This window comes from Megalobrama amblycephala, linkage group LG6 (genome assembly GCF_018812025.1).
Source record: "Megalobrama amblycephala isolate DHTTF-2021 linkage group LG6, ASM1881202v1, whole genome shotgun sequence".
Taxonomy (NCBI): domain Eukaryota; kingdom Metazoa; phylum Chordata; class Actinopteri; order Cypriniformes; family Xenocyprididae; genus Megalobrama; species Megalobrama amblycephala.
Genome location: NC_063049.1, coordinates 30,401,291 through 30,415,525, shown reverse-complemented (window position 1 = coordinate 30,415,525; position 14,235 = coordinate 30,401,291). Strand labels below are relative to the sequence as shown.

General features: G+C 37.5%; 2 protein-coding genes across 4 annotated transcripts in view; one reads left to right on the top strand and one right to left on the bottom strand.

The window, feature by feature from the left end:
* Positions 1–9,638, top strand: part of fgf14 (fibroblast growth factor 14) — a 160,070-nt gene extending 150,432 nt beyond the window's left edge. For all 3 annotated transcript variants that reach the window (XM_048193870.1, XM_048193869.1, XM_048193868.1), the window contains exons 4-5: positions 4,151–4,349; positions 6,615–9,638. In XM_048193870.1, the coding sequence (XP_048049827.1) occupies positions 4,151–4,349; positions 6,615–6,754 (339 nt within the window). In that variant the 3' untranslated portion in view covers positions 6,755–9,638. The remainder of the gene's footprint in view (positions 1–4,150; positions 4,350–6,614) is intronic.
* Positions 9,639–10,692: 1,054 nt separating this feature from the next.
* itgbl1 (integrin, beta-like 1) overlaps positions 10,693–14,235 on the bottom strand; it is a 59,903-nt gene continuing 56,360 nt past the window's right edge. The window contains exons 10-11 of the mRNA XM_048193864.1: positions 13,155–13,268; positions 10,693–11,257 (exon numbers count right to left, since the gene is read on the bottom strand). Coding sequence (XP_048049821.1) covers positions 11,169–11,257; positions 13,155–13,268 — 203 coding nt within the window. The 3' untranslated portion in view covers positions 10,693–11,168. The remainder of the gene's footprint in view (positions 11,258–13,154; positions 13,269–14,235) is intronic.

The window sequence follows — 14,235 nt, the reverse complement described above, 5'->3', positions numbered from 1 at the left end:
TCTGTGGAAATGCCTTTTTTTTTTTTTTTTTTTTTAGCTGGGGAAAAACAAAATAAAACAAACAATAGTTCTCAAAAAAATGTAGCTGTCACAGTAGGGTGGCTGCAATGAGCACACAACATTGGAGAATAAACAGAAAGTCTTTATTTCACAATCTAATAATGAACACGCTGGAGAATCACGGAAAACCACAACCACTTGCAACATACCGGACAAGGAACAAACAGAACTCAGGATTTAAAGTCCCTGTAAAGTCATTTTAAAGTATGTGTTCTGAGTTTGTCACACCACAGAAAAATGTGTCATTAACCACCCAGCCAAATTTGAATGATTAAAAAAATCTGCAAGTAAATGAAATAAGTTATCAAAATCTCGAAAAAATAGGCAGCGCTCTCTGCTCTCAAACGCTGGGGGCGTGTCCGCTGTTGGCGCTGAAACCACACCCACTCGCGAGAGTTTTTTTTTTTATTTTATTTTTTTTATAAATTTTATTGAACAGAGAAACACATTCCATACAGTTACAACAATACTGGAATTTCAAATGCTAGGGGGATATACAAAAAAAAATTATAGGAATACATTAAAAAGTGTACATGCTTGCAAAATTCTAATAGCTTTTTGTTTCTTTGAGGGCAATATAGATTCAATATAATATTTCACTTCATTTTTAAATGTTTTTTTTGCACTCGTGAGAGCTGCCGTTTCAACTTACTTGTCTAATGAGTCAATCATACTGATGCATATAAACAAAAGAATCACGTTAGAGGGTTGCACATTTTAGTAGGGGGGGTGAGGTCTGTTCAGTCACATTCACCAAAAACAGCGGATTACCTGTGAATCCCAGCTGTCTGATGAAAGTTTGTAAAATGATCCGGTGTAGAATGATCACTTTAGAATCCTTCATATCATCGTTTTAGGAAATTTAAATAAAGAGACTGAGCATATTGTTTATTATAACAACCATGTAATATGCATTTGCGTGACGAAGGCATTACTAGCTAAATGTGCAACGAGTGAACCGCTGTAGAGGCGGCGCCACGCTCGGTGCGTCATCGACAGTTAAATAGTGTTAGGGGAGGGGCTATGCTCTGGGGACGATGTGCGTCATCAGACCCCCGTTATAGCTCCGCCCAAAAAATCCTGAGCAGAGACTTGGTGAAAATCTGTTTAACGCTCTAACTTCACAATTAAGCATTACACAATTCACAGTCTTTGTAATGTGTTTCAGCAATACATTTGTAACATTTATAAAGTGTTTAGAAAGAATTCTCAGAATTGACTTTACAGGGACTTTAAGTACAACTCACGGTTTAAGGGAGAGATAATTAACAGAACTAGGAACAGGTGTGGGATTAATTAACAACCAAGGAAACTAACTAGGGATATAGAACACAGGCAAATGAGAAAAGGAAACAGTGAAAACGAAACCAAAACAGAACATACACTTTATAGTAGCACCTTTGTATAATCTATATGTATGTTTACAATTCTAATAATGGTTATTAATATCTTTTTAAAAGAGACTAAGAGAAAGTAGGTTTAACTTTCATTATAATATATCATAGGGACTTCTATTTGTGATTAACTGACCTTTTAAAATATATGAGATGTATAATCTCATATTGATCAGTGTTATATTCACAAGGAAATATTTAGGAAGTGCTTTACTGTAAAATCTGCCTCATTTGCCAATTAGAAGAGATTTATGAATTTATTAGAAGATGTGCATATTTATGCATTTAGATCTTGCTTTCCTATTCAGATTCAGATGAGGGGTGTTAATGGAAGTTGCAGATTTACAAATGATAGTTTTGGTGCTATTTACCAATAGAGAGAAGTGCTCCTAGGATTGTTGAAGTGGTGGAGATATTGAATTGACAGAGCAAGCCTGGAAGCTTTAATCAATGCAATAATTTGCAGGGTAATGCAACATACACACAGTGTTTACAGATGGCACCAAATAATGGGTCATGCAGAGGAGATGAATGGCTTTCACTGGCTAAATAAAGTCATTTTGAAGACGACCGTACACAGCAATAGTTTAAAATCCTTAAATCAGTCAGGATGATATATATATATGTATAGACAAAATCTAAGGCGTAATTAAATGTAACAAACCATGTAAAGATCATCTTGTATCATCTTTAATTGGAAAATTAAACAATATTTGATCAAACTTTGATTATTGCCTTAATCTTTTAAACAACTGAGAAAATAGTTATCAAACTACATTTTATAAAAATTACCTGTCAAGTTTATAATATAGATTACATCAGCATATGAGAGTACAATTGGACAACTACAGGGACTTATGTCAAGATCGCTCATTTAACAGTTCATCTGTTGCCAAAATTACAGAAAAAAAGATGAGTCAAGAAAAGAAAATTATTGAAAATATTCAAATCAGGAATGTCAAAATCAGAATGCGTAGTTTGTGCATAGAAAATTTCCTTAAAATCCAACATTTTGAATGATGTTCACTAATTTCATGTTCACTTTATACTCACATGTGTATGTATTACATACGTTATTGTCTCTGACAGACTGAAACTGCTCAGGCCACCATTTTCTCCCTCTTCTTGGGAAGCGATGACTTAGTCACAACATCAGGTAGTGTAAGTTTTCCAAGAAATGTGTGTACTCCCTGGACCTTTGCTTTTTATAAATTCTATCATGTGTGCACATTATTTTTTGACAGACATCGATGTTGTGATATTCAAACAATGTGTATTTGAAAACTGATGGATTGTATGGTAATAATTATTTATTTCTTAGCCGGCAAGTATTCAGTGATTGATTGCCCATGAGTGTGTTATGTTGATGTTTTTAATCTAATATTCCAACCGACAGGCATATTAAGTTTTTGACAGACATGATCATGTGCATGATGAACTATATTTAATGATAGAAAATATAGAAAGCATTCAAAATGATTTTTGCGTAGTTCATTGTACTTTTTTTTACGGATTTAAGTTTATTTCGTGGCTTAAATAAATTACATGTTACTCAGAGACTGACATATATGGTTTGTCAAAAATGTTACATTCAGCGGTTCCAAATTTGATGAAAATCAAAAAGAAAATCAAGATCTTTTTTTTTTTTTTTTTTTTTTCAGGAAAGGAGTAGTTTTGATGCACAAAGTTGTTTTTATTGTCTCTTATAATAAAAAATATTTTATTTAAACCCATGAAAAATGCAAGTCCTGTTGTAATCAATAATGAAAAATCATTTTTTAAAACTTGTTCTTTTATTACCCTTTAGCAGATTTTGACTCTACTAAAGTGTGGATTGTGCAATTGGATATGGATATTTGAAGAGAATAATAGACTTAGCATGGCTGAGCATGGCACCTGGAGTGAAGGTGAAAGTAGAGATTAATTTGTCATAAGCGAATATCACATTTTGTCTTGGGGCCAATTATTTTGTCTGTATGCTCATTCAGGTATCAGCAGACAGACCTGCAGTGTCTGCCTACAGATTAGACCTCAGGCATATCGCCATGCATACAGAGTAACAGGAAAATGTACAGGAATTTGAATGTTATTCTGGAATGTCTCTGTGTTCTGATACCAAGTTTGCTATTTCTGTTCTGTTAATTAAACACACACACCAAAACTCCACAAACTGATTCAGTGTCTGTATAAACATATTTATAGATGTTATTCAGAGTGGACACCATATTTAATGAATGAATGGAAACAAGGATGTAAGGGACAGAATTACAATCTGTTCTAAATGTCATATAGCTGTTGTGATTGATGGGAAATTTCACTCACTGCCAAATTAAATATGGAGTTTAATGTGTCTTAAATCAGAATGTTAAAAAATAGGGTTTCCCAACCATGTGTTTGCAAACCCTTAGGGGTATAGGGATGGAAGTGCAGGAGTGTTGTGAAATAAGACAGAAAAAGAGTAATAATGTTAATATTGAGAAATATTATTATTAAATATTACCACATCAAACATATAAAAAACATTATTCATATTATAAATTATTATTTGTGATATAAACTTGTGAGAATTTGTGTATCGGCACATCAGGTTCATGGGGTTCAGCAGACAAAAGACAAAATTATCTTTTCTAAATCCCACACAAAATTTCCCACAGTTCTGGTGTGACTCCATTCTCTTTCGTCTCTCTTTCTTGCAGGAACTGTTTACGCCGGAATGCAAGTTTAAAGAGTCTGTGTTTGAAAACTACTATGTGATCTACTCATCCATGCTGTATAGGCAGCAGGAGTCGGGGAGAGCATGGTTCCTTGGCTTGAATAAAGATGGCCAAGCCATGAAGGGGAACCGGGTGAAGAAAACTAAACCAGCTGCTCACTTCCTGCCCAAGCCATTAGAAGGTAAAGCATGCTCTGAAAACCTCAAGAGAACGGTTAACATCCAGGTCACTGTGACACTAGCAGAATGATAATGAAGAGCATGAGTCCCTGAGAGATATGCTTTTGCTTGATGCCTTTTTACAGCTTTTCTCAACTGGTTTTACACATTTCTTCAAACTAAGGTCAAGGTTTTCAAAACAAGGAACACAGGCATCTGAACACTTTTCCAAAACATTTCTCCATTTTCATTGCGTTAGTAAAAATGACAACATAAATCATTTTTAGCAAAAAAAAAAACAAAAAAAAAACACACAAAATCTCCAGTCCAAGGTTCAAGCTTTCAAAACATTTAATATAAACAACTACAGATATGGAGGAGGTAGAAGACGATAAGAGAGAATAGGAAGAAAAAATAAAAGATGAGAGAGTAAGAGTGGAGGAGGAAGACAGATGATGGAAGAGAAACAGGATGTGCATGTAGGATGAGGAGAGGAGAGGACATCGAAAGAGTTGAGGAAAGAGTAAGAGGAGACGAAGTAAGAAGAGGTTAGTATCAGTATCAAATGAAATGAGAGCCAGTCTAACTGACAGTGAATCGTGGTCTATTGATAGAGGCCAGACAGAGTTCAGGCTAATGTGAGCAGATCTTCATTAGCTAAAATCTCAAGAAAACCAAGGGAAGACCCAATATCACCATCTGTTCTGTGTTCTCGTGGGTCCGTATAACATACGTGCCAGGTGTGAATTGAACATCTACACCATTCTTTCCTTAGATACAGAGCTTGAATTGATGTGGGTGAAATTCTCTGATTGATTAGATACAAATGAGAGACTTGATTAATATATTTTTAGTGGCAGCAAACATTTTTGTACATTTGGTTTGAAATATGCACCATATAAATATAAAAAATGCATGGAAAGAAATATCTTTTTTATGATTAACATAACCTGAATATGTTGCGCAGTCAAGAGAAAACACAACCGTTTTGATATCATTTGCTTTTGTTAAATGTGTTGCCCGAAAATAAAGCAGCACTCATTATACAGTGAAAATAAACCATTTTGCTGAATTAAATAGAACTAATTGTTTTGAAAGCACTGACTTTAGAAATGTGTCAAATAAGTTGAGCAACACTGTAATCGGTAAAAGAGGTCTTATCAGCATTGTTAGCTGTGTTCTGGGTAAAATCGTGGGTAAAATCCCTAATGATGTTCAAACACTGTATTATTTTGGAACACAACAGGATGTCCAGACTGCTCTTTTACATTAAAGTGAATCCAGAAAAGTGCCATAAAAGTAGCATAAAAATGATTTGAAATGGCACATGCTATACTTGCTAAACTTGCTAAATTGCAAGTTTTCTGAAGTCATGTGAAATGAACAAATCAAAATTCATTATTCCTCGGTACTGTCCATTTGTTTGTAGAATTAAAATGTTGAGATGTGTGTTAGAAAAGCATCTGTACAGAGCAAGCACAGGTCACAGGAACTGACGGATTTCAGATTTAGGGATACCGAGGATCGTGAGGATCTCGACAGTGAGCTCTTCATTGGGTTCGACAAGAAACGTTTGGCTTTATATTCACATTATCTGATTACGTAATGATTTATTACTCAATAAACATTATTTCACAGCACCACATATTCAAGACCCACCTTCGTACCATTATGATGGACAACCTGTCCTTTCCAATATTCCTTACAGCTCCTTTATGGCCACACTGTAAAATGTGTCTGGCTAGCATGAGATTGATGCTTTATGTACGGTTTGAGGTGTAATTTGCTATGATGTGTGGCCCGTTTCTGTCCGTGCAATGCTTTATTGCCGTGTACAGATGTCCATATTTTAAACCAATGTCTCATCCTGTTGTGTGTTCATTATTTTTTCTGCTAATACCTAAACACCAGCCAGCATCCCGTACTGTAACTGCACTGCTAAGAATACAGTAAGTTTGAAGCAGTGAAGGAGCGAACCTAGTCAAATGTATCCCAAGAGATCAGACCGTCTTCACAACTAAGGATAGGATGCAGCCCTGCTGACAGCTTGCCCGCAATTTGACAAACTCACACATGTACTGTCAGAGCTGCCCTAATGAATGTTGTCTTTTTAGCCAAGTTTCAGTTTTTGAAATGAAAATGAGTTGGGAAAAACTTTTCTTCACATAATTATTTGCAGATATTAGTCATATTCCTGGCCGGCCCCAAAAATCCTTTTCAGTAAGAGAGACAAATGGGGCGGCTGCGGTTACCTGGCTGACTCTTGCCTTCTCTGATGTCTTTTGCAGTCGCTATGTACCGAGAGCCATCATTGCATGACGTGGGGGAGACAGTGCCCAAACCTGCCGTGCCTCCCAGTAAAAGCACAGAGCCGGCCGTCATGAACGGTGGCAAACCTGTCAGCAAGGAAACCAAGCCCACCACATAGCCAGATCCCAGCTCGGCCATGCTCAACCCCGGAGAGCCGTGCTCCTTTTGTCAGACTCTCCATGTTTGTGGATCAGATCCAGGCATCCTCTGCTCTCTCCTCCCCATTCCCTCCACCCTCTTCACTCCTCTGACTGTTCCGATCTAATTCGACGATGGACTGGCTCCGGAAGAGTGGTCAGCTGTGCACGTAGGAGGATGCAACTGGATAAACCAGCTAAACTTTCACCATGGAATGCCCTAACTGATATGGAATGCCTTTTGACATACAATAAAGCCGATGTTTTTTCTGTAATTGAGACAATCCACGAGAATGAAATTGTGTACCGCAGGCGCTTGTGTGGCGGTTCTTTTGCCTGCTAACAGTCACCCGTTATAACCCTTTTCTTGAACCCTGACGCAGCAGAGACCGTACATTTCAGATCTATTTTCTATATACGCAGTAACACCAGCCACACTCTGGGGTAATACTGTAAAGATATACATATATGGACTGCAATCCACAACTTGTTTTATTTTTTGTTGTTTTTTTTTTTAATCGAGTACGCTCCTGTGTCTCTTTCTTTCTAGGTGTCCCCCACTTAAAGCTCGAATTACCAAATCTTTCCCTTTTGTCCATTACTTACTAAATTTGTTGTCGGGGCCGTGTGCGATGCATTCTGGTGTGCAGTTATTCAAACACAATGATGGATTTCCATCATTAAAGTCCTTTCCCGACTTCAGTAGTCAAGAGACGTTGATCAAATGGACGGAGCCTCCTAAACAGAATCAAACTCATTATCCAAGGTTCAGCGCTCATGTCTTCTCATTCTCATAATGTCTAGAAAGGGACACAAGTATACTTCGACAGCAAATGCCAGCGAGTGCATTAGTCACGCCCACTGCAGTCAAACACAAGGAGTTGTCATGTGCTGGAGAAGGTGTATAGAGTACATATCACTATCTAGTATGGTGCAGACCGGTTTCAATCCCAGTAACTAGGTGAATTTCCACTTTTCTTTGCTCTTAATTTAGAGCGTGGGCTCTAGGAATATCTATAGGCCTTGTAGGCCTCTGGTCAAGGCCCCTCTTTGACATGCTGACTTCTCTGAACTATGGGCTAGTTCTGGCGAGCACATTAAATGTGGCGAGAGTGGCAGCCGTAGAAAAATACAGTCTACTTCAGACTTGTGCGGTAAAACAACTTGATGTAAGTAGGTACCATTACTATTGGCTGCACACCCATTTTGTTCAGCAAAGGCATGGGCAAGGTTAGTATTACATTCTGTTCTTGCAACGCAGACGCAGTGCAAGAAATGGCTTCTATAACGATGTTTTCACTGTATACAAATAAAATAAAAATCTTCAAAAAAAACAACAAAAAAAAAGACAGAAGTAAATAGATAAATAGATTTTTAACTACCAGATATTATGATTCTGAAATGAGAGGGGTTCTTCCTAGCTCAGCATGCAGAGTCCAGTACTGCTCATCATGTGCCTGTGATGACCTCTAACCCAGCATGCAAAAACATGTACCCAGTCTGTGCTGGGTTAAAGGTGCCTCATGCCCCAGACACACACACACACACACACACACACACACACAGAGATATTCAGTAGCAACTTATCCCACAAACACACAAAAGTTGATTGTTACCAAAGTCCGTTAACACGAGAATCCAGCCAAACAATTTCAATAACTCCGAGGACGGTGGTCCTCTTCGGTTTTTGTCCTCACTGTGACTAGAGTTCATCACAAAGAACGATTGTCTTGACTTTTTAATCGTCTCGATTCAAAAACGAAGAGATTCCAAATGACGTCCTCCACTTTGATTGTTCATTTAGTACAAGACCGGGGTACCTATTACTAATCACCTGCATGCGTTTTCTTAAGGACCAAAGTATGGGACAGCTAGCAATGTCTAAAGATAGTTTGAGGTGTAGGGCTACACTGAATGGGCATGATTATATAAGGCTCTCTCATACTCTGGATTGAGACCATTGCACTTTGCGTTTGAAATCGTCATCTACTCACATCTACGTAGGATTTTAACGATTAGTCAATTATCAGCCGAGTTGACGAAGCCTGTCTTGCTTTAACAGTTTTCATAGTTTGAATGATGAATACCGTTTAGAATGTTATGAAGTAGACCGAGGCTATGCTGCTAAATACAAATATATTCAACATTTCATTTGAAGACCTATATTTTCATTTATTGGGATTTTGAGCTAGTTTCATATTAGGAGATGTTCAAGCACATTAGTTAGACTTAATAGATATTTGTCTGTACAAAGCCGAATTTAATGCTAGAATGAGATGCAGTACTATACAGGAAAAGTAGCTTCATATTTGAAATCAGTTCCGAGGCTGGTGTCCCACTTCCACACGAAACAAATCACTCACTCCAATGAGCTCTACATGCTGGGCTACAGCTGCCCTGCAGACCAGTGAACTGGTTTTACGAAGGTTAAATTTATTTTTGTAAGTGACTGGTGAGTACGTGTGCATTTGTTAGTATGTTCGTTTGTTTATTCCTCTTTCAAACGTCCGTGTTTGTTTCGTTCCATTCAGGTCGTGTGTGATGTCGTTAAATTGTAATGAGGAGCAATCGCTGAACAATTGATCATTTCTGTGTTTTCTCCGTATTTCTGATTTTCAGTGGTGAAGGAAGGTCTCCATTGTCTGTTGATTGGTTTTGAGCATTGATTTGACAGTTACTTCATCTGTTGCATGGGAAGAGGGTGGCATATATGAACTGCATGTCGTAGGCTATGTGTATCATGGACTGTTGGTATGTTCTGCTAATTTTACATACATATATGCAAAGAGTTTGTCTGCACTGTACAGTTTGTGTTTGTTGTATACACAGATACAACATATTGAATAAAATATTTATATAAAGGTACTGAAATCTCTCTAACCAATTCAATGTGATGTTTCTACGAAGTGATATTTCTGCAATACATATATTATTGATCTGAGGGTGGCATGGTGTCTCTCGGCCTCACAGCAAAAAGGTCCCTGGTTTGAGCCCCAGCTGAGCCAGAAGTCTTTTCTCTGTGGAGTTTGCATGTTCTTCCCGCGGCAGCATCGGGTTTCTTCCGGGGGGTTCGGTTTCCCCCACACAGTCCAAAAGTGGCCGTAGGAGTGTGTGAGTGTGTCCCGGCACTCTTAGGAAGGGCATCCGGTGTAAAACCTGTGCCAAGTCCAATGATTGTATGTGGATAATTCCGATGAAGCAGTCCCTGCAGATGAGCAGGACTAATGCTGGGAAAATATATATATGTGATCCTGGACCACAAAACCAGTCATAAGGGTTTAAATTTTTTTTTATTGAGATTTATTACATCATCTGAAATCTGTATAAATAAGCTTTCCATTTATGTGTGGTTTGTTAGGATAGGAAATTATTTGGCCGAAATACAGCTTTTTGAAGATGTCTAAATGAAGTCCTTAGCCATGCATATCCACTCACAAAAATACATTTTTGATATATTTACGGTAGGAAATTTACAAAATATCTTAATGGAACATGATCTTTACTTAATATCCTAATGATTTTTGGTAAAAAAAAAAAAAAGAAAAATCGATAATTTTGACCCACTGCTACAAATTTACCCCTGTGACTTATGACTGGTTTTATGGTCCAGGGTCACATATATTATTGAAACAGTGGATGTAATGGACTGACCAAGGGTCATTATTTTATCATCCTAATGATAATTGTGTCAATATTGTTCACCTTCAACACAGGCAAAAATTTCTCAACATTTTCATTAAATGAAAGAACATTATGAAATTTTACAGTCCTACAGATCCCAAAAATCACAGATGCCATAGACATAAAAAAAAATGACAGGAAATAATTCTAAATATGTCTATCTGATTTATACAAGAGTAAAATTATTAATAGTACATATGCAGATTGCAAAAAAGAGCTTCCTCATTCTCATGAAATGTCAGAGCAGGTTAAATTTATTGGCATCAGGCTGTTTACATCTTGAGTTTTGAAACGTACCGTAAATAAAATAGGGTCAAAACTTTGCACACAAGCAGCGCTTTGAAAAACAGCAACCTGAATAATAATAAAATGCTCTTATTTCTCTGTTGACCATTTCCATGGAGTCTCTCCTTTTACTTGTGCTTATGTGTCAGTCAATAGTCTATGTAAGCATTATTATACACAATTTTCATATATATATATATATATATATAGTTATATAGAAAACTATAGAGGATTATAGAAGTCATCTCCCACAGCTGTTTTATGTGCATATAATGGATTTGAAACCACATTGTTTTAATTAAGAGAATTTGAATGCTGTTATATTGCACAGATTTCTAAAATCAATTTTCCCTTGTTTGCTGTTGATGTAGCCACCTTTTCTTGTCTCGACTAACAACAGAAACAGTCTTTAAGTGTGTCCACCAGGGGTTAATACTCCTCTCCAACCCAGATTTCACAGGCGTTTCCTGTCCAGCCTTCCCAGCAGTCACAATTTCCGCAGTTGCACACGCCGTTCCCTGAAACAGAAGTTGAGAGGAGAGACAGAACTGAGAAACCCAGATCATCACTCTCCAAGTCTCGACATGCTTTCTCTCTTCACACCCCCTTGGCAGAATGTGCAAAAGGGAAACCAAGTACAAATGCAAGTTTTGGAACCACTATCTCTGGGGTCCCGTCTATTCAGTTCAAATTCAGTCCATGTGGCAGCACTGATATGATTACATAAGTGTTATTACTCCTTTTTATTCAGCGTTTGTAAGTGAACATTGTAATTTGGTGTACAAAAAATCATTATTTGTAGAACCTCACTGAGCTAATTCAAGTGTATAATTTGTATATTATACACAAAGGGTTAGTTCACCCAAAAATTAAAATTCTGTCAATAATCACTCAACCTCATGTCGTTCTACACCCGTAAGACCTTCGTTCATCTTTGGAACACAACATTTCTTCAAGATATTTTTGATGAAATCCGATGGCTCAGTGAGGCCTCCATCAACAGCAAGATAATGAACACTTTCAGATGCCCAGAAAGCTACTAAAGACGTATTTAAAACAGTTCATGTGACTACAGTGGTTCAACCTTAATATTATAAAGTGACGGGAATACTTTTTGATGGCCGATTTCAAAACACTGCTTCGAAGCTTTCCGAATCAGTGGTTCGGAGCGCCAAAGACACGTGATTTCAGTAAACACGGCTTCGTTATGTCATAAGTGTTTCGGAATTTCAATAGTTCACGTGACTTAATTTGTGTTCTGAAGATGAACGAAGGTCTTACGGGTGTGGAACAACATGAGGGTGAGTAATTAATGACAAACTTTTCATTTTTGGGTGAACTAACCCTTTAAGTGTACAACTCAAACTCCATATTGATCTATACCAAGTATCTAACATTTTCTAAAAAGTGTCTTGGGAATATACATCATTAGCGGCACATACAGCTACATAGGTTCGGTCAATGAAATCGCCTGCAACTTGTAAATCAGCTGAAGTGAGGTTGTTTACATATGCCATTAGAAAAGCTGTATGTGACAGCAGCTTTCGTTCAGAAGAAAGCTTGAGAGCTGAATATTGTATCAATACCCAACCAGTTGAAATTCACATCTGCTGTGCATGAAATTAAGCCCTGGCTTTCCCTAATACATTGAATTTTCCACAGCGCTCATCAATTGTGGGAGTAATGAGAATATCTTACTGAAGAAGCCATGAAGATTATTATTTAGAAACTGGCAGGCACATTTTTGCATGATTATAATTATAAAGGCTGAGTGCATTACTGTTACCCAAGGTAAGGAAAAGAATTGGCTGATTGTTTGCATTTGCATTTCATCTATAGAGAAAAGAAGGTTCTCCCTGAGCAACATGAGAAAATAGTTTTAATAATCCTTATGAATATGGAAATGATGACATATGCCCTAATCGTTAATATGCTAATCAGTGACATTTAACAGACACATTTATGCATTCTTTTTTGTCATTTGTGTTTTTCGTCTTGTTTTGTAATGAATTTCGCATCTCTGTGCGAGGAACTGTATAATTGGTTGAATGACACGGCAACTGATAACGAAGTCATTAGACCAATAAGTAAACAGCTGTCCAAAGATCCTCAAGCCCTTGAGCTATTGTAATAATAAGTATTTATTTCTGTTTTTTATTACCACTGACTGGTCAACTCGACTCTTCAGGGCTTTAAAGGAAAAGTTCAACTCTCTTCGGAGCATCTTTCCCATTGAAAAGCAGGGCGAGAAGAACACAGCAGGAGCCCACTGATTTGGACGGCTCAGCCTGAGAGTCACACAGAGCTGTCTAATCAAACGGCAGCCACATCAGAGAACCTCAATATCCGTCACAAAGAGATCTGTCGGCGTACGAGTGGGTGTTTGGAGGAGCGGTGCTGCATTTGAACACGTACCTGTGCAAACCAGCCCGTCATGTTTGTCGCACTCCCTGTCGTCGCACTCACAGAATTCCCCTGAAATGTACCACTCCTGTGGTGAGCAGATACAGCGACCACAGTGACAAGAGCCTGCAAGAACAAATTAGCCTTCAGTCACACAACGATTGGAGATCCATTAGTCTTGGCTTATTCTCCTGTGCTATTTCACGTGATTATAAAACACTTAAAGCTGTGATACGGTTTCTAATTGGAATTTAAATAGGGTAAATTGTTTTTCTAAATGTGTGAAACAGCTGTTGTTTACAAGGTCCAATTTCATGTTCCTACTGAGTCAGTAACAGACCGATATACAAGCTAGGCCAGTCAATTGGCCGATATTTGGCCATTTGGAAATAATCTGCATTGGTCGATAATACAGGTGCACCCACTAATACAATTCAAGCAAATGCTGATAAGCCAAGTTTTTAGCAATTATTTTATAAATGTAATTTGTGAAAATAAATAAATAAATGTATTCAATTTGTGTATGTGGAATTTTCTGTGAATTAAATAAAAACAATATTTAAACTTTAAAGACATTTACTCTGATATCTTTACACGTGCACAGCGACTTGTACATAATCTGACAGTCCCTTTAAATTGGTGCTAGATATCTAAATCTTAAAATAGGGGGAAACTATTAAATATCTAATATCAGATCATTTAAAAAAAAAAATGATATTATTGAATAACAGTTGTGGTAGAAATATGCATCCCTAGTTAATAACCTTGTCTGCTTGGTCAACTGACCCTTCGCCAGGAGTTTGATTGACAGGTGATCTAACCAATCATAACGCCGAATCCACCATTTTGTCAAACAAAGCAGTCAGGGGAGTTAGCAGATTAATGTAGGTGGACTTGAACTTGAAAAATGGTGTGTACTGACGTCTTACCGCGATAGAAACAACAGCTGTGTCTCATTTCATTTAATTTCGAAGGCTCCAGAGGAAGCATCCTGTGAAGGATATATACAGAGTGTCCATAACCAGAATTGAATGAGACATCTTTCGTAGGACACACGGGCTATGCTAACAAGTATCACGTTGCTATGCTAACG